Consider the following 20764-nt stretch of genomic DNA (forward strand, 5'->3'; position numbering starts at 1 on the left):
CTCAGAGCTTCGAGAAGGTTGGTGTGTTTTTTTCTTTTTTACTTTCTTTACCCACATTTTTACATTCTGAAAGTCACACACACACACACACACACACACACGAAACACACACAGACAGGAACACGGACACACGCAGACATGCACACAGAAAATGATAGAAAAATGAACTTTAAAAAAATGACAGAATGCGAATAATGAGCTGAAAGCCAACAAAACAAAACAAAAAACTGCCAAGCGAGAGCAAAAAAAAAAAAACCCAGAAAGACACGAAAATCTCAGCCGCGCCCAGCCCGGCCTAGGGCCGGCCGCACACATGCGATGCTTGCATTGTGGTCGCCTATATGCATCCTTTGGTAATGTTGTTGCTAAGTTTTTTGCACTCCTCGTCGTCATGGTAACTTGGGCCTGATGCATGCTGGGAGAATGTAAAAATTTCTCTGCATGCCACTCTTGTCGATTCGGTTTGGTGAATTCCCAACGCCTTCTGTTGGAGTGTTTCTCGTCTTCCGTTCCGTTTTTCTCCTTTGGTTTCCTTCGTTTGTTTTTTTTTCTTTCTTTCTTCTTTTTATTTAGTTATTAATTTTTGGTTTCGTTTTGGGGGAAAAAACCGATCAGTTCGTTTTTTTTTCCCCCTCCCAGCCCCTTTACCCTGCTCCTTCCCCCATCAAAGCGTTTGGTCTTTGGGTCTGTCTTGTGTTTCCGTGCTCTTGGATTTCGATTTCTTGGGCTGAGCTGTTGTGTGGTTGTTCTCCAAACGCATTGTGATTTAAAAGCCAGTGTTCCTGTCCCAACTACCATCCAGGAGGGCGGACGGGGTCCCACAGCTGGGATGCTGGGGCAGAAAGTGACCACCTGGGCTCAAGAGCACAAAGGAGGTGGCTTAGACAGATGGTGGGAGGTCAGAGCTTGGGTGAGGTGTGTGAGGAGAGAAGCCCAGTTTGTCTGACCTGACTGGCCAGCTACCTCTCTTATCCAGAGCTGATGCCTCTGTTCTTCAGGATGGCCATGTTTGAAGGGAGCTTAAGCAGGCACATTCCCTTCCTTCTGCCTCAGCATGAGACCACCTCCCACCTTCCCAGACAACCCAGAAACAGGCATTGGAAGCACAGCTGAATGGACAGCTGGCATGTTGAGTTCTTGTTCAGTAGAGCAACATGTCTAAATATGAGAAGTAGCCACCTATAAATGGACCATCCTCCCAAAATGATGCATGCTTGGCACATAGTCAGTGCTCAGAATGATAGCTGTTATGATGACTTTCTGTGTCCTGACTGGGTACCGATATGGATCCACCCATCGGAAAATGCAGCATGATAGACTTTGGCCAACTACTTGGCCAGTCGTTCTGCCCTAATGCTATGCCTCCGCCTCATAGGTGATGCTGGCTGCTTCCCCCACCACCTCCCAGACTCCCAGCCTAGTCACAGGCATCTTTTGTCCAGCAATGCAGCATGGTCACTTTCTGAGTACCTACGCATCAGAACTGTGGAATTCTGGAGAAAACCCTGGGGAACTTTGGGCACAGCCCCTCCCTCCCTCTCTCTGCCTCCCCAGCTCTCCCTCTGCCTATCTCTCTCTCTCTCAGCTCTCCTTCTGTCTGTCTGTTTCTCTCACTTTTAAAACCTTTGGAGACGCTCGCTCCCATCTCCTCTTCCCTCCCTGAGGACAGGCAAGCCTTTGAGAGCCCCATTCTAACCCCAAATAGAAAACCTGCCCCCTATAAAATATCTATTTAGATTTATAGCCACTGGCTCCCAGCTGACTACCCAACATAGATGACATTTGAGAGCTGAGACTAGCCTGTTTGGGGTAACCTTTTCCTCTCACTTGCCCCTCACCTGCCTTCTCTAAACTCCCAGTGATTAAGTTCAGGGCTGAGTTGGCAAGAAGATTTTAGATACAATAATAGGGGATTTATTTTTCCTGTCTCCTTTTGAATCCAGAGTAAGAGCTGCCAGGCAGAACTCTCCAAAAGATGTAGGAAAGAGGTCTCTCAGCTCCTTTATGAAAGCTGGGTCCCAGTGAATTGAAACTGAGAGGTGGCTGAGGGTCCCTGAAGACCACCTGGACTTTGGGGGCAGTATAGACTGGTGGTGAGAGCACAGACTTTCGACTTGAGGAGACCCAGATTCAAGTCCTGCCTCTGCGCCTTCTTGGCTGTATGACCTTGGGCCGGTCACTTGGTTGCTTGGAGTCCCTATTTCCTCATCTGAACAATAGGAAGAAGCATCAGTATGCCAAGCTCACAGGATAGTTGGGAGGAGTCCATGAGAAAATTACTATTCGTCTATCCGGTGCCCTGTATCGTGTGTGGCATGTAAGAAATCACAAGGGAGACTGTTGTGAAAATAGGAAAATAGAGTTCAAATAAATGGTCTGAGCAAGTCATTTCCCTTTGGGAGCCTCAGTTTCCCCATCATTTATTTCACAGATACGTCTTTTGAATAAGATGCCTTATGGGAAACTGCTTTGGGAAGAATTGGAGGGCAAAAATTAATTCATTTGCTCAGAGCTCAAGTTTTGCTAATGCTTTTCGGAGCTCAGCCCATGGTCTCATTTTTTCCTGGCTGCAACCTCAATCCCATGAGATCAGTGGTCTCCCCAGATCCACATCTTTCCTCTTACTCCCTGTCACTCCCACAGGAAGTTCCGTGGCCAGAGTGTCAGAATGAGGCAAAAAAAAAAAAAAATGGAGGGAGTGCCAGTGACCCAGTTTTGGTGTTAGGCTACCTTTGCAGATACATACCAGCTCAGCAGAAGAGAAGAGCCACCTAGCATGTTCTGCCCTGAGAGCTATAAGCGTTTACACTGTTGCCAAAGCAACCAGTCCTGGGAATTAGTTGCAAGGAATCCCCACCTTCAACCTAGCTCTTCCTTCAGTTCACAATCTCCAGCTTCTACTGACCCTGGGTGATCCAGGGGGTGGAGTATTCAGATTTACCCTTCTCCTGAAGTCAGTTGCTAACATTCAAAGGACCCAAAGTCAGAGCCAGGTCCATTTTTTAAAATGCAGCTGGCAGCTGTAATCACAGAACCTCCCTAAGGAAAATGTAGCTCAGAATTACATTCTCCCTGGCTGTTGATTTTCTTTAAAATCATCAGCCTTTAAGGTGTGAATGAGTGGCTGAAGATGGTGTCTTTACCGTTTGGTCTAGTAACATAGCATAATTGAACCCTGGTGCACAGGACCCAGTGAAACGGTGTGCCACCCGCCTGATGACACGGGAAAGTGCTAGAGCTGGAGACGCGGGAGAGAACCTTCTACCTGCAAGGGACTTAGGATGTTGTCAGGATTTTAGAAGGAGCCTGATGGGGATAATTTAATGCTGGTTCTCAAATGCTGAACTAAAAGATGGGGACTCAGTATCTGATGCCAGAGGGAGCTCTAGATTGCCCCAGTTTCCAGGTGTTCTTCAGAACCCTTTATCTGCAGCCCATCCCCAGGCCCCTTCAGATCAATTCACAGCACGGCATTTTGTGGGGCAAATTGTTTTTAAAATTAAATCTCCAGCACCCAAGCCATATAATTGGTAGATATGATCTCCAGGTGTTCCCCTTTCCCCCCTGGCAGCCCCCAGACAGGAGTAGATAGATATTGGGCCTGGAATCACCCATCCCCATGACCTCCTGTATCTCCACAAAGACTACCACTGGGGAATGTTGGCAAGCTCCCCTAGTTCCTGCTGGTCACACCTGGCCATGCCCACCCACCTCATCCTCCACCCCCCAAAGTCCCTGACATGACCTTGGTGGTAGGCAGTGGCAGATCAGAACCCAGCCCTTCTCATCCCACTGTCACCCTGAGGGGAGAGGGGCTCCAGTGGTGGGGAGGCAGGCTGCTTCTCTGTTTGGGCATGGTGGATGGGGGCGGGGGCGGGGCCGTTCCACAGGAACACTGAGCTCTAGACACCTCTCGCCTGCTGCCTGCCTCACACCCTTTGCATTGCTGTTTCCTCTGTTTTTTGGGGGTGAGGGGGTACATTAGATTACACCTCGTCATTCAGAGAGCCCTGTGTCTCCGGTGGCCGCAGCAAGGGGGCAAGGGGAGTCAGTCAATTGGCAAGACACCGTGCCCCTTTTTGCTAGAACTGGAAAAAAAAAAAATTGGGAGACAGAGAGTACCAAAAAAAAAAAAAAAAACCCAATAAAAAAGTATCTGTAGGGCAGTACAATGTCCAGCTCAAAAGGCCGCTGGTCAGCCTGTGGGCCGGGAGTCCAGCCAGGTCCCTCCAGGCCTTGCACTATCTGAGCAGCAGAGGGAGCTGGCAGTGGGAGAGGGGAGGCAGGATGGCACGGGAGGGGGAGAAAGACCACAGGGCAGGCCATGGAGTGGTACCTACCCTCCCTGGGCCATGGGCTGGGGTTCAGTGGAGGGGCTTTGGAGTTAGGCCTTGGACGCCCCTCCCCCTCCCCTGACAGGTGTAATCTAAGCCTGAGTAAACCCCATGGAGGCTGCAGAACTTCTTGGCACCTTCCCCTCCCTTCCCCGTCCTCATTTTGGAGTCTGGAGGAGCACCCAGCAGCTTCTCCCACCCCAAAATGCCCAGCAGGTACCCCCGCCCCCACCCCACCCCCTCGGAGCTGCGGCTTGCTGACTCTTTGAGATGTCTGACACTGTTGAGTTCCCTACCTAGTGCTTCAATCAGATCACCTCACTTTTGAGTTTTCCCCCTCCTCACCCTTCCCATCCCCTTCTCCCCTGAACCACGCCTCCCGCCCCCTCCCCACTTTTTTTGGTTTTTGAGTTTCTGCCTCTTCCTGCCTGGGGGAGGGGTCGTCTCCCGGTTGCTTTGATGGTTTTTGAGTTGTTTTTCCATGTGAATCGGGGTTTGAAGCGACCTATCCCCCCAACCCGCCACCCCCCCACCACCGCCCACCCTCCTGATCCCCGCACCCACACGGGTCCCCCCCACTGGGACCCCCCCGGCTACTCGGTGACGAGAAGAGCTGGAAACAAGAACCAGCTGGAGCGTGCTGAGGACCAAGGCTGGTGTGGTCCCCTTATAACCTGCCTGGACCCTCCACTCAGGTCGGTAATTGGGGGCGGGGGTCCCGCGGGGCCACTCCGTCCCGTGGGTTCCGCGCCCACCTTACTCTCTAACCTGCACCTCAAGCTTGCAGCCAGGGGTGGAAAAATGATGTGGGTGGGAGTCAGCACCAAACTGGGCAGAACACAGCGTCAGCCACCCGCCCTTGCCGACTGGGAGGATACCCAGAGGCCTTGTGAGGACCCCCCACAGGGGGAGGTTTAACCCACCTAGTGCTCATGGGCACAGTCCTCCCCTAAGTCATGGCACACCAGCCCTCTTCTTGCAGCACACCCTTAGAAACCAACGGGGTGGGCGAGAAAGCAAGTGGGCAAAGTGTCTTAGGTGTCAGCCTTTACAGCGTATTGGCAGATCCGTTTAATTGATGGCTGCCGGCCATGCTGGGGATTTGTGAGCACCAAAATTACATTTGTTGATAAATGCCCTCCCACACTTAACTGACTTATAATTAACAACCCTGTATGGCAAGTCTTTTACATGTTCAAGATGTTTGCCTTGTGTCTACTTCTGAAAAGTGTTAGAGGTACCTTCCAAATTATGACACTCCTAAAGGAAGGTATTTTAAGATAAGATCAGATGTGAGCAGGGTCTTTGGGGTGTGATGTTGAGTTTTACACAGGGATAAATCTGGCTCCTATTTAATCTTTAAATCCTAAAGCTAGCTTTCACTCCTTTGAATGTTCCAGTAATCCCTTTCGGTATAAACCTTTTACTGATGGCTTCTGGACATTTATTATGATGGCTGCTGGATATTATTCAACTGGTGATTATTTAGTTGACAGATGTATATAGGTGAGGTACTTTTGCCCTCTTTGGTATCCCCAGAGGGTAAGGACACAAGTGTGAAAGAACCAAGAATGGACATGTGGCTATATAATTCTTGCTAATTACCATGGTAAGAGAAGGCTCACTTTATCTGGGAGGTAGGGGGTCAGGCATACTGGGTTTTCAGCTCTGGCCCTACCACTTCCTTTCTTTGTGTCTTCCAGCTAGCCCTAGTTCCTCTCTGGGCCTCCACTGCCTCATCCACAAAATGGGTACAAGGTCATTGGCCTCTCAGTTGGGAGGGATTCAACAGATATTCTTCCTATTGCTTTTTTTAAAAAACAAAAAACAACTCTGATTCATCCTGAAACCTCCTTAATGTTAAACATCTCATTGATCTTTCCAGCACCCTGGAAGACCAGAGGGAACTTCACTGGCCCCATGCCCAGGCTGAGCACCTACTATGGTGCTGGGCACTGCCCCAGTCGGCTTAATGACCTCAGCATATCACTGATGGCCTCCATTTCACAGAGGAGGAAACTGAGGCTCCCAGAGGATGAGGGCCCCTTCCCAAGGCCACAGGGCTATGCAACCTCATCAGCCCCCCACCCCAGCCTGGGCAGGTTTTCCTGAGGTCTTGAGGGGAGCACCTTGAACTGTGTGATTAGACTGATGTGGTCTCTGTTCAGCTCTAAACAAGCAGCAGGGAGAGTGTCACTGAGAAGTGGGGCTCCCTGTGGCTGGGTTGTTTTGCTCTGAAGGTTCTTTTGCCTATGAGGCTCTCACCTCTGAGGCCACCTCGAGCCTCTACCAGGGCCCTTGGGTGCTGGGTGGGGAGGCCAGATGCTGTGTTCTGCCAGGGTTGGGGGGTACCTTCCCGGGGAAGCCACAGCCCTCCTCCTTTCAGACCCCGATTTTCAGCCCCACACCCATTCCATGTTTTTTTTTTTTTCTTCTTGCTTTTTGGGTATTTTGTTTTAGAGGGTTTTTTTGTTTTGTGTTTTGAATTATGCCCCCACCCCACTTTGGTTTTTCATTTGTTTCTCCTGGTTTTGTTTTGGACGTCAGTGCCGTTTTCTGTCCTTGATTAATTAGCTCCCCCACGCTCATCCCCCATCGTGTTCTGTTTCCATGACAACGCAGCGTTTGGGCATCCCACTCGTGCCTCGCTGTGGATGCCGGCGGCTGGCCTGGACCGCGTCCGCTGGCTGGCCGGACCCCCCCATTCTCCCAACTCCTCCCGCCCTCCTCCCAGCCCTGCCAGAAAGCTGCCCCCCATCTCAGCGCCCTACCCCGCCGCCCCTCATTCCCTAGTCTGTCTGCATGGCCCCCTCTGTCTCCCCTCCCCCCATTCTGCTCCTCTGCTGACACCTTCCAGCTCCTCCATCCTGTCTCCAACGTGACTCTGGACTTTTCGTGGGGCTTCTTTTTCTGAAGGGCTGCCAGCTTTCTTGGTCCTCCCTCCCGCCCCCACAGAGCTCCCCTTCTTCTTCACCTCCTGCTGGAATTCAGGGAACAAGGCTTGAGATTTTTCAGCTCGGAACCCATGCCAAGAGAGAGGAAACAAGGCTGCCTCCCTTTGCCCCTGGAGCCCCCTCCTCTGTAGGACAGGCCAGACCCCTCCACCACGAGCCCCAGTTTCATGTGAAAGTTACTTTGTGGTCCTGTTTAGCCTTGCTGAGCCTCCAGGCAGTCATCCCTACAGTTTGAGACAAGATTCGTTGACCTGCCCGAAGCTGGGGGCATATCCATGTGGTTTCCTGAAGTCAGGGAGATAACTTTGATCCAGCTAGAAGGGTTTACCAGTTGACCCAAGTCCTTTCCCCTACAGGGCTACATTTCCCATGGGGCAGCTGTGCCCTTTGGCAGTTTAGATGCCCATTCGTGCCCACCTCTTCCCCCCCTACACACCCAACCCAGAAACCCATCCAGCTTCCGAAAATGGAGCCCCCCGAAATGAATCCTGCTGCCTTCATGGTCTGCGAGATTGGGACAGAAGGCTGCATTCGCTTTCCCGCTAAGAAATGCACAGGACCTGTCCCTGTTTCTCAGCGTTCAAGTTCATTCCCTCGTTTATGATTCTGATTATTATTAATATCCTACTTATTATTCTGCCAGGGCTGTGATGTGACAATGTGACGTGTCACATTGGGTCACATCCGCTAGAATTAATATGCAGCATTGAAGTGGGCCCCTTCCCCCTCCTTTCTCTCTCTACCCCTCCCTGTCTGTCCTGTTTTCTCTCTTTCTCTCTTCTCTCTGATTCCCCCCATGACTGTGCACTAAAGGCCCCTGAGATCCAGGCCTCTTCGCATTACCCTTCTCTCTCTCCCACTTTCTGCCTCTTCCTCTCTCTCTCTCTCTTTCTCTTTAAACCTCTCTCAACCAACCAACCTATTTTGCATGCTGTTTGTGATTCTGAGAGCTGCATCTATCAATGGAAACTTGTCAGATTCGACAGAAGCTTTTAGAAGGGTTTCTATACCCCCAAAACCACAAAAATTTCATTAGAGTTTCTCATCTTTTCCTGGAGGGCCCCCCTGGGGAAGTGGGCGGGGACCCCGGGTCACCAGGGCGAGTGGAGATGGGAGGGCCCCACATCCTGGCCCCCTCTGCCTGCTGCCCCAGCTCTTCCCATGACCTCCTGTGCCCTCGCCCCTCCCATGTGACCTTCCCAGAGCATCCCCCCTCCCCGGCCCCCACAGCCCCAGTCTTCTGAAGTTCCTCTGAGCCGGCAGAGGGGCTGCTCCCTGAAGCCACGTCTGTCAGCAAAGATGAGAAACCACTGATAAATTTTTGTGTTCTAACTGTGCTGTGGACCAGCCACTTTGGTCTCTGAAACCCTGTTGCTATGGAATAATGCTTCATGTCTCTTTTATTATATATCGATACCTCTCTCTATATATTGTTTGTGAAATTACCTTCCTTTGAAGTTTTGGTTTCTTTGTGTTGGAATTTGTTTTTTTAATTTGTTTCTTTTTTTGTTGTTATTTTCTTTCATTTGGAAGAAAAAAAAATTTTTGACTGGGGGGAAAGAAACAGCCCTGTTTATATTTAAATTGTTTTCCACTTTTTTTTTTCCTTTTTTCTTTCTTTCCTTCTTCCTTTCTTTCTTTCCTCCTGCTTTTCTTTCTTTTCTCCTCTGCATTCCGTCTACCCATCCCCTCCCCAACCCTGTGCATCTCCCTCCCACCACCACCCCCCTCCCCCCGCATCTCCCACCCACCCCACTCCCCCAGTCCGCCGCGTGGCACCACGGTTCTCCATCTTGCCCATGAGCCACGAGATCATGCCAGGTGGCAACGTGAACATCACCTGCGTGGCCGTGGGCTCACCCATGCCATACGTCAAGTGGATGCAGGGGGCCGAGGACCTGACACCCGAGGATGACATGCCCGTGGGCCGGAACGTGCTGGAACTCACAGACGTGAAGGACTCTGCCAACTACACGTGCGTGGCCATGTCCAGCCTGGGCGTCATCGAGGCCGTGGCCCAGATCACAGTGAAATGTAAGCAGGGGCCGTGGGAGAGGCAAATCATCCCTGTACCTCAGGTGTAGGTGGGGCATAATGGTTGAAAAACTTCTGAGTTACTCTTCTGGCTTCAGTCATTCCTGGCTGTGAATAGGACAGTCAACAAATATTTACTGATGACAAATTATTGTGGGCCTGGCCCCATGGAATGAGACCCAATCTTGTTCTACTGAGCTCACAGTCCAAAGTGGGTGATACCATGTAGCCTGGCAATTATGATGCATGCTGATTAGGGCAGTGATAGGGGCCATGGAGCACCACTCAGACCACCAGAATAAAGGTGCCAGTTCCCAGGAAAGCTTAATCAGGGGAAGACTAAAAGTTGAACAGGAATGAGCCAAAACAGATGGAGAACATATCTAAGAAAAGGAAATAGCCTGTGTAAAACTCAGAGAGATGGAGCACTGGGGAGTAGGGAGGGATTACTGACTCTTGATATCTCAAGTTTGTGGTGAAACTCAGAGGAGGGTGCCCCCAGATATTTTTTCTAGCTTTGGAACAGGGGCCAGCAGACTACAGTCCATGGACTGGATCTGGCCCTCCACTTGTTTTTATAAATAAAGTTTTATTGACACCTGCCCATTTGCTCACAGTTGGTTTGTGGCAGCTTTTGGGCTACCATGACAGAGCTGAGTAATTCTTAGCACAGAAGCAGCCACCAGCAATGCATAAGCCATATGCCTTGCCAATACCTGCTATAGATGGTAGGCTAGGGGTCATTAAGACAGGGATGACCACCAAAGAAATGATGGCTCTGAGAGGGTAGTCATGTGACTAAAAGTTACACAGCCTTGAAGGTTCACAGCCAGTATGCCTGACATGTGACCTTGCCTCCCACCCACAGCTCTCCCCAAAGCCCCCGGGACTCCCGTGGTGACAGAGAACACAGCCACCAGCATCACCATCACATGGGACTCAGGCAACCCAGACCCCGTGTCCTACTACGTCATCGAATATAAATCCAAGAGCCAGGATGGGCCGTACCAGATCAAAGAGGACATCACCACCACGCGTTACAGCATTGGTGGTCTGAGCCCCAACTCGGAGTATGAGATCTGGGTGTCGGCCGTCAACTCTATCGGCCAGGGTCCGCCCAGCGAGTCGGTGGTCACCCGCACCGGTGAGCAGGCCCCCGCCAGCGCGCCGAGGAACGTGCAGGCCCGCATGCTTAGTGCCACCACCATGATCATCCAGTGGGAGGAGCCGGTGGAACCCAATGGCCTGATCCGGGGCTACCGGATCTACTACACCATGGAGCCGGAGCACCCCGTGGGCAACTGGCAGAAGCACAACGTGGACGACAGCCTGCTGACCACCGTGGGCAGCCTTCTGGAGGACGAAACGTACACGGTGCGCGTGCTGGCCTTCACCTCCGTGGGCGACGGGCCCCTCTCGGACCCCATCCAGGTCAAGACTCAGCAGGGAGGTGAGTTGCCTGCGTGATGCACGACTTCTGGGGGATGGGAGGACGGAAGGATGTGGGACCCACGCCCCACGAGGCAGTAGGAGGCAGCCATACAGTGATGTGCCTCTGAGCGCACAGAGGAGGCCATCTTATCTGGAAGCCACCACGAGTTTATTTGGCCTTTTTCAAGTATTTTCACGCTGGTGTCGCAATGCAGGAGGGTGTCCTTGAAAACCCAGATTTCTGGCTACCCTTGGAAAAGCCGATCTGGCAAGCCCACACACAGGGCTACAGTTGGTAGGGATGTATCTGAGAAAAGGGGTGTGGCCTCCGCTGGCCTCCCTCTCCTTTGTTATGCCCCTCCCTCATCCATCTCTGAGTTTGAGAACCTGGGTTTGCTGCTCTCACTAGAGCGATCCCTGCCCACTGGATCACTGAAATAACAAAGTATGTTAACCCAAAGTCCTGAAGGCAGGTCTCTCACAGTGCGGGCGAGGGACGGGGCGTAGGGGTGTGCAACATGTAGGTGCCTGGGCCCCGGCTCTCCATGGGTTTCTGGGCTTGGGAACCTCGAGTCCAGGAAGAGTCAGACCACTGCTCAAGCGAAGGGACAGGAGGTTTGGAATTCTGCAGCCATAGAACAGACACAGGGTGGATCTATATTTTCAGTTACGGGCCCCACCAATTTTCTGTTGAATTGAGGGGAGAGGGTGGATGCTGGGGTGCATTGAAAAGGGGATTTTTTTTTTAATGTTTTCCCATTGGCAGCAGAGAGGATGGGGGAGTTGGGGTGGGCGGCTGACAACAACACGCCACAGGGGGCTGTCCCGGGAAAAGAAGAGAAATGAGAACAGTGGAGAACATTCCAGGAGCATCCAGAACCTCATAACCCTTCTTGTTAGGGCAGTGCTAAGCTTTAGGGAGCTCTTTTGGGGGAGTGTGGGAACCTTGAAGGTTGGGTACCCTATGCTGGTGGACCCCCTCCCCAGCCTCTCCTCGATGATACCAGCCCTCTCGCCTCTCACCCACAGTGCCCGGCCAGCCCATGAATTTCCGGGCTGAGGCCAAGTCAGAGACGAGCATCGGGCTCTCCTGGAGCCCCCCGCGGCAGGAGAGCATCATCAAATACGAGCTCCTCTACCGGGAAGGCGACCACGGCAGAGAGGTGCGTGGGGTGGCGTTGGGGAGCGGATGGCACTCGTCCCCTCTCCCCTCCCCAACCACCCGCTCTGGGCGGCTCTCCTGTCTTGCCGACTCGGTGCCTGAATCTCTCTCTTCCTCCTTCTCTTTGCCCTGTCCCTTGCTACATTTTCCACCTCTCTTTTCTCCATCTCCATCACTCTCGGTCTATGTCTGTCTCTCTCCCTGATGTGTCTGTCTGTCTGTCTGTCTGTCTGTCTCTGTCTGTCTCTCTCCCCATCCGGGTCTCTCTCCTCGCCCCTCCCCCAGGTCGCGAGGACCTTTGACCCGGCCACGGCCTTCGTGGTGGATGACCTGAAACCCAACACGGAGTACGCCTTTCGCCTGGCGGCGCGCTCCCCACAGGGCCTGGGCGCCTTCACCTCGGTGGTGCGGCAGCGCACGCTGCAGTCCAGTAGGTGTCTCTTGGACCCCGCCCTGACCTGCGGGGGGGACCTGGCCGGCGCCTGTGCACTGACCCGGGCGGGGCCTGCGCAAGGGTGGGAGGCGCTTTGGCCCATCCCACCTCGCTCCTCCGCCTCGGGCGCACGAGAATCCTCGCTGAGCCCCAGTTCGCCCGCCGCTGCAGTGAGGGGCTCGCTCGTGGACCCCGCAGGCCTCAGTTTCTCCATCTCCCCTGGGGACAGCCATGGCCAGTTTGACTGATGGCACCTTCTCTCTCCCCTGCCTCTCGTGGGTTTGGGGCTTGTGGAATAATGGCCACATTGCACCCATTTCACAGGCGTTTGGAGGGGTCCATGAGACAGTCGCAGCATGCACCCCATCCTTGCCAGAGAGCAGAGGATGCAGAGAAGACCCCACCTCCCCAAATTGCCCTTCTTGGCCCCCGAACAGGGGTCCCCATTGGCGGGGGCTGGGGTGGGGGCAGTCAGAACTGATGCCTGGTCCTGGGGGGAGTGCAAGGCTATCCAAAATATAGGGTTCTCGAATTCCTGGAGTTCTTTGCTGTGCCCGCCCGGCCTCCCTGTCACAGAAAGTCACCTTTTGGACAGAACACTGCAGCTGGCTCTGGGCCACACCGTGGCCCCTGCCACACTCCGCACCCCCTCCCCACCTGCTGAGCTCAGGGCCGAGTCCGGCCCCTCCTCCCGCCACCTCCCTGCCTCCCCCTCCTCCCTCTGCTCCCTCCTCTCTGCTCAGTCTGGCCCAGGTGGCCCCCGCCGTGGCCCCCTCCTTCTCCTCCCCCTGTTCAGTCAGTCATGGGGGTAGCTACCCCAAGCCTATGTTCCGGAAGCCGCCTTGGTGTTCAAACCTTCAGGCAACCCCTAGGTGTGTGCGCACAGGGGGTCACGGTCAGTCGAGAGACGGCAACTCCGGCCAGAGAGTCTGAGCCGCTGGAATCAGGGGCTTCCTCGGAGACAGCACCCCGCCCCTCCTCCGCCCCCTACCCTCCTCCCCGCCCTTCTGGGGCCCAGCCAAGCGCTCCGCAACTCACAGGCGTGTTTGTGCGTGAGGCGATCAGTGAGGGTGTCCTGTGGCTTGGGCAGCCACGTGAGAGACCGGCACAGGTGCCGCGAAGGTGAGTACACGCTGGTCTCCAGCGAGTTCACAAAAACGGCCCACCCTGCGTGCACCCGCTAGCCTGTGCCAGTGTGCTGGGCTGTGCAGACAGTCCAGAGCCCAGATTCAGCCCCTAAACTCTTCACCTCGCTGCCACTGCTGAGAGGCACGCCTGTCAAGGAACCGGGAACCCGGAACCATGCCCCTCCCCAATGTGCGCGTCCACGCCACTCCACCCCCTCCCGAGAAGTCACGCAGGTTGGGCCGGATTGTGAAGGAGGCGGCCGCCAAGGTCGTCAAGAAAGCGGTTTGGCCCATCCACACAAACCTCCGGGGCGGCCCAGGGCAGGGAGTGGGGGAGAAGGGACTCCCCACTTTGCACCCCAAGACGGTTGGGGCGCAAGAGAACTGGCAGCCAAGACGCAGGGCCAGGCGTATGCCCCCCCCCTCCGCGGGGAGTGCGGGCTTCTTAGGCTGAACTCAAGGGTAGGTGGAGGCCAGACCACTCAGCCGTGGGTCTCCCCAGACACCGTCCCACCTTCCCGCCTTGTCAGCACCAGCCTGGAAATGCAGCGTGCCCACACTGGGGCCAGAGCAGGGCTGCACGCCCCACTTGCGGCCGGAGACCCACCCAGAGCTCGGTCTGGCCTTGTAGGTCAGCACTCCGCCATTCCCTCCCTCGTAAGAAAGTCTTGTAAGTTAGCAGTTGAAGAGTGGAAGGTAGGTAACCAGACTGGGAGTTTTCTGGAAGGCGTCTTTCTTTCTTTTATTATGGTTTTTCTCATCACCACCACCATCATGGTTGTTTCTTCTTTCGTTACGGTTTTGGTTTTGTTTTTCCTCCCTCTTTCTCAGCGAATCCATTCCTTCCAGCACATTTCTCAGTTGTTTTTTCTGCTCCTGCCTGACTCCCTGCTCCCCTGGGCACTTTTGGTTGGGGTGGCTGGTCAAGAAATGGGGGGAGGGGCTCCCAAGGGTCTAGCTCTGCAAGAAGGAACTCCAGTGTTTCTCTTTGAGTGAGTCCAGAGAGTCATTCTGGCTGCAATAAGTCATTTGAGTGGCCTCTGGGGTCTCAGGTGGCCTGATTGATGGCTTTGAGGACAGAGGCCTCTGATTCATCTCTGTGTCCCAGATCTTGGCAGGGGGTGTGCACAGAGTAAGTGGTCTATAAACACACATGATGAATAGTTGGGGCTGGTGAAGGTTCTATGTACCTTGACCTCAAGCCAGTGACCTCTCTGAGCTGCCCAGGATGGGAGGCAGACTCGAGTCATGGGCATTTGAGGGGGTGTGACTCCAGGCATCCTTAACTGGCCTGAGCTGATAAACACACTGGCTGAGTTCTGAATTCCCAGCTGCAACCAAAACAGCCTGTGGACAGCTGCTGAGCCTGTTTTCAAGTCCTGGCTCTTACCACATGCCCTAAGGGCAGGCCACTTGCCTTTTCTGGCCCTCAGTTTCCTCACCTGTAAAATAGGGCCTGGCACCCAGTGGGTACACAATCAACAATAATACCAGGCAGCCCAGTGGGCTTTGAAACCCATTTCCCAGGAACGTAGGGTGGGAGTGGAGGGCGGCTACTTCTGGCCACCTAAGGAGTTGTGAGAATTAAATAAGGCACAATCAGTGGGCCACATTTTGAGTCTGTAAAAGGCCTAGACTGCTGGGCGTGCAGAAGATGCTTAGAATGTGAGGTTTATTATTAGTAATGGTTTTAACACAGGGCCTGGCCCCTAGTGGGTGCTCAGCACGTGGAGACTATTACTGATATTCTGTAAAGCCCTGAACACACACAGTTGGTGCTTAATGCATGAGAAGTATCTCTGTTGTTTATCAAAGCCCTTAACAAGCTGCCTGGCACACAGTAGGTGCTCCATAAATGCAGCAGCTGTTTTCAGTCTAAATATGGATTGACAAGGTGCTGGGCCCAGAGTTGGCACTCCATGAATGGAGACTATTAATAGTTTGTTACAGGCTCAACCTGGTCCCAGGCACACAGTAGGTCCTCGAAACATGGGGGCTAGGATGATCACTCTGCAAAACCCTTGGCCCAATGGCTGGCATCCATATGTGCTCGATAAATGGCCTGGTGCTGGGCACATAGTAGGTGGTCAGATGGAAGCTACTGTCAGTCTGGAAAGACCTGGCATGGTGTCGGGCAGTTTTTGTCACACACGTGAAGAGCTCTGCAAGGTTCTTGGCTCTGTGTGTGTAAACAGTAGGTCTTCAATAAATTAGAACTATACCATCTTTATATAGGGCCATCAACACAGTGCTTGACACATAGTAGGTGCTTAAATTGTGGAGATTATACTGTTATCCAGTAGTAACAGGGCCTGACACATAGTAGGTGCCTAAGAGATGAGAACTATGAATGTTCTACAAGGCCCTTCATACAGTACCTAGCACATAGTAGGTAATAATACGTGGAAACTTTTTCTTTTTCCGTAAAGGCCTTAGCACAGGGCCTGGCATGCAGTAGGCACTGCCTAAATGGCAACGGCTACATTTATCATCAGAGGGCTGTTAAAAGACCAGCCTACAGTAGGTGCTCAATAAATGAGACATACTGTTGATCAGTAATGGGCTTAGGATAGCATCAGGTGCACAGTAGGGGCTCAGAAGAACCATGAGTTATTAAAAATTTGGCACACAGTAGGTGCTAAATATGGCACACAGTAAATGCTAAATATGAGCTGTGTTACCTATAGCTCTAGCCCCCGGGCCATCAGAGTAGGCATCTAATACACAGGGACTTTTATTATTACTCTGTATATCCCCTGGCATGCTACCTGGCACACAGTAGGTACTGAAGATTCAGGCATTGTTTTCTTTGCAAGTGAGGCCAAGGAGTAACCACTGGGGTGCCCTCCAGGGTTTCTGGCAGTACAGGTTTTCAGTAAATGGATCCTCCTATTATTAACCTATGAAGCTTTTAGAGACACTCCTAGCACATAGTAGGTGCCCAGTAAGTGGGGCTTTTACTGCTGTTCCCTGGGCACGTAGTAGGTGTTCAGTAAACTATTGTTAACTGTTATTCCATCATTGGTGCTGTGCCCAGCATATAAGTAAGTGGAGCTTTTGCTCTTCATCAGGCACGGTACCTGGTACACAGCAGGTGTGCAATAAACATTTTACTTTTATTCTGTAAAGCCCTTGGTGTGGTGCTTGGCACATAGTAGGAGTTCAATAAGTACATGTTTTAACTGTTGTTTGGTGAAACCCTTGGCACTGTACCTGGAATGTACTGTGAGCGTGCTAAGTCTCAGTCAGGTTCTACTCTTTGCGATCCCCTGGACTGTAGCCCACCAGGCTCCTCTTGCCGGATTTTCCCGGCAAGAATCCTGGAGTGGGTTGCCATGCCATCCCCCAGGGGATGTGCCCGACCCAGGGAGAGAACCCGCGTCTCATGTCTCCTGTATTGGCAGGCAGGTTCTCTACCACTAGCACCACCTGGGAAGCCCTGACATATAGTGACTGAATTAACAGGGCTATAAAGCTTTGGTACCTGGCATGGCAGCTGGCACATAGTGAGTGCCCAGTAGATGAAGCTTTTATTGCTATTCCTTTGTCACAGTGCTCAGCACACAGTGGGTGCTAAGTAGATACATACATTTACTGTTATTCTATCCCTGTGCTATGCCTGGCATACAGTAGGTGTTGAGTAAATACGAACACTTACTTTTAACTCTGCAAAGCCCTTGACATTGTACCTAGCGTGTAGCAGGGGCTCAGTAAATAGATGTTCTTACTGTTACTCTGCAAAGCCCTTGGCACTGTGCCTGGCACATAGTAAGTGCCCACTTAATGAAGCTTTTATTGTTTTTCCACTGGCACAGTCCTCAGCACACAGTAGGCCTTCAATAGATAAGTACCTTAACTGTCATTCCATCCCTGGTGCTTTCCCTGGCACACAGTAGGTGTTGAATGAATAAGTACAGAGTTGCTGTTATTTTGTGACCGGCAGATAGTTGGTGCCCAATAAATGGCGCAAACTGCTGTGTCAGTTGTCACCACGCCTGGCACATAGTAGGTGCCCAGTAAATAGGACTTTCCCTGCTGTTCCCCTTGGCCTACTGCACTGCACATGTGTGTGCTCTGTGGGGACTGTGGTTCCCCTGTCCCTAAGACCTACTGTGTGCCAGGCACAGCCCTGTATGCTGGACGCAGCCTTCTTGGCCAGCCCTCCCCGCGCCCGGCCCCGCCCACCCGCCCATCTCACCTTTGGTTGACACCCACTTCTTTTGGGTTCGACTTTTTTCTTTGGTTTGGTTCTGTTTTGTTTGTTATCATCTTCTTTTTTATTTTCTCTTTCCCATCTTTTGTTTCCCCACCCCCTCCCCGCCCATCCCGCCTCCCTTCCCCGCCCCCCACGTTCTCCCCCCCCCCCCAATAGAACCGTCAGCCCCCCCTCAAGATGTTAAGTGTGTCAGCACGCGCTCCACGGCCATTTTGGTAAGTTGGCGCCCGCCGCCGCCGGACACGCACAACGGGGCCCTGGTGAGCTATAGCGTCCGCTACCGACCGCTGGGCTCGGAGGACCCGCAACCCAAGGAGGTGAACGGCATCCCCCCGACCACCACCCAGATCCTGCTGGAGGCGTTGGACAAGTGGACGGAGTACCGCATCACGGCCGTCGCTCACACAGAGGTGGGACCAGGGCCTGAGAGCTCGCCCGTGGTCGTCCGCACCGACGAGGACGGTAAGCACCGACCCCGGCCCGCGACCCCCAGGCCCCAGCCCGGCCCCCCGCTGCAGAGCCTTCCGCCCCTGGAGAACTGGGCTGGCTGGTGGTCAGAAGGTACAAAACAGGCAGGAGAGGGCTCCGTAAGAAGTCGTCCCAGGCTCCTTGAGCTTGGAATTCTCCGTACAGGGCCTTCTGGGCTGCATTTTCTTTGAGCCTTGGGCCTGGAACATTAAGCGGGCAGTGTCCTGTATTTTGGTCTGGTGGTGGAAACCATGGCAGTGGAGTGTAAGAAACAGCAAGCAACGCTGGTGGGAAAATTAAGAGGTCCGTGGGACCCCAGAAACCCTGTTTTTAGACTCTTGAGATAACCCAGGATGTGGAGCTCCTTGGGTCTGAGCCATCCGACCTAGAAAGTAAGGAGATGGCATACTGAGGATGATTAACCACCAGCTCCCTAGGCTTGGAGACAGATTTGCAGTGCTGGCCAGTTTCTGTGGTGTAAATATCCCCACTGCTGCCACACTAGAAAGTTGTAAGGTGCTAGTCACATAGTAGACGCTGAGGTTCATGGGGGGAAATGAAGCAGGCAGCTCCCCCAGTAAAACTGCAGGAAACCCAGACCAGTTGCTTTCTGGGCCATTGGCCTGGAAGGTTTGGTTGGCAGCCCCACATTTTGTCCTAAGCATGGGGAAGAGATGAAGCCATTCTTCATTCCAGATCTTGGGGTCAGGGGCAAGGTGAATGGCGAGAGCTCTGAGCTTGGGGGCTGGCTGAGAGGGTGCCCCAGTGTGGAGTGGGCTGGCTGCACCCTGGAATGTAAGGGAGCCTGCAGCTGAACTGCCTGGGCTCCCACCCCGGCATCGTCTCTTAACAACCCTGCGATCCTGGAGTCAACTCTGTGCCTCAGTTTCCCCATCTGTAAAGTGAGCACAAGAGCCCTGATCTGGCAGGAGTGATCTGAGGGTGGAGTCAGTGTGGGTAAAGCTCTTAGGACGGGTCATGGTGGCCCTAGGCACGTGGTCTAGACTCTGGGAGCCGCAGTTGCCAATCTGTAAAGGGGGTGCACCATCAGGGCTCGCTCCCCGGGCTGTGGGAGGTGTGCGGGAGGTATTCCCTCGCCAGTGGGGAGCGCTCAGAGCGCCCGGTTAACCGGCAGTCACTCGTCACCCTGGCATCGGGCAGTGGCGCTGCCCGGGGCGGGGCTGGGCACCCCAGTAACGGCCCCGCCCGCCCCCCCTCCCCTCCTCCCGCCAGTGCCCAGCGCGCCGCCGCGGAAGGTGGAGGCGGAGGCGCTCAACGCCACGGCCATTCGCGTGCTGTGGCGCTCGCCAGCGCCCGGCCGCCAGCACGGCCAGATCCGCGGCTACCAGGTCCACTACGTGCGCATGGAGGGCGCAGAGGCCCGAGGGCCGCCGCGCATCAAGGACATCATGCTGGCAGACGCCCAGGTGGGCGGGGCTCCGGGCGGGGCCTGGGGGCGGGGCGGGGCCGGGCAGGGTCCTTGCGCTCCTGCCCTCTCGCTGCTTCTCTCTTTCTCTCTCTGGCTACCTCGCTCACCTCCTCCTCTCTCTCCTGCCGCCTCCTCCCCGCTCAGTGGGAGATGGACGACACGGCTGAATATGTAAGTAGTGCACCCCCAGCCACTGTCAGTGCTGTGAGTCCACACCTCCCTGCACGCCCCTTGTAAAAGGGTCTCCTCCCCTGGGCCCCCGATGCACACCGTTTACCCCTTGGAGCGTACAGCCTCGGTTTTGCATCAGATAAATGGACACCTGCTGGGGACCCCGAGGTATCTGTTAGCCTTCTTACCTGAGTGACCACTGGACTCCGCTGGCCTTTGGCCTCCCCACCCCCGTCCCCTAGGCTAGCTCCCCGCTGTGGTCTCCCACACATCTTCCCTGCAACTGTTTCCACAGCGTTGCCCACCCTCCTCCACCTTACAGCCTCCCTTAATGGACCCAGGCCTGGGAAGTTGGAACAGTTACTTTCCCGCCTAGCCTGACTCTTTTATCACTTGGCTCAGCCTTCCCTGACCTTGAAATTTCTCTCAGGCCAAAGTGCCCCTCCCCATCATTTTGGCTCTGGGGTGTCGGGGGAGTGGTCCTTGGGCCCCAGGTGGGACAAGAGGCCTGTAGAACAACTGTTTCCACCCCTTCAAGCTTTCTCCGGAGGCCCTGAACCAGAGTCAGGATGACTCTGTGGCTCTAGGCGAATCACTGCCTCTTTCTGGGCTGTCTTTCTGCTCCTAAGATGGGGGCTACAGGCTCTTCTTAGAGCCCCAAGCCCAATGTTAGATTGACACAGCTTCACCCATTCCAGTGGCTCTGCCTTGTACTCCCCACCCCCCATCCCAGTTTTGGGGGGACGTTCCCACGTGGCTCCAGGTTAGCCCCTCCAATCCGTGAAGACCCTGGGAAGGACAATGTCTGAGGCTCAGGGGCAGGAGACCCCCTGTTCGTGCTTCCCGGCCCCTCTCCTTGTGCTCCTGGGGCCACTCCACAGCTCCCAGGCATGTCTGACGTGTTGGTGGGTGTGCATGTATGGAAACATGGGCATACGTGTGCCTGTGGGGGAGGTCAGGGTGCTCTGTCAGTCACTGAAGGAGCAGTGATTAACTGAACACTTA

At 53.9% G+C, this 20764-nt stretch overlaps 1 protein-coding gene across 11 annotated transcripts in view; it reads left to right on the forward strand.

The window, feature by feature from the left end:
• PTPRS (protein tyrosine phosphatase receptor type S) overlaps window positions 1-20764 on the forward strand; it is a 110854-nt gene that overhangs the window by 67626 nt on the left and 22464 nt on the right. For 5 of the 11 annotated variants that reach the window (XM_061422555.1, XM_061422554.1, XM_061422557.1 and 2 more), the window contains exons 7-12: window positions 9053-9322; window positions 10191-10772; window positions 11783-11916; window positions 12201-12345; window positions 17848-18153; window positions 19393-19586. In XM_061422555.1, coding sequence (XP_061278539.1) covers window positions 9053-9322; window positions 10191-10772; window positions 11783-11916; window positions 12201-12345; window positions 17848-18153; window positions 19393-19586 — 1631 coding nt within the window. Of the gene's footprint in view, window positions 1-9052; window positions 9323-10190; window positions 10773-11782; window positions 11917-12200; window positions 12346-17847; window positions 18154-19392; window positions 19587-19732; window positions 19760-20764 lie in introns of all 11 variants that reach the window. The other 6 variants (XM_061422563.1, XM_061422561.1, XM_061422564.1 and 3 more) reach the window with 3 other exon arrangements.

This window comes from Bos javanicus, chromosome 7 (assembly GCF_032452875.1).
Source record: "Bos javanicus breed banteng chromosome 7, ARS-OSU_banteng_1.0, whole genome shotgun sequence".
Classification (NCBI taxonomy): domain Eukaryota; kingdom Metazoa; phylum Chordata; class Mammalia; order Artiodactyla; family Bovidae; genus Bos; species Bos javanicus.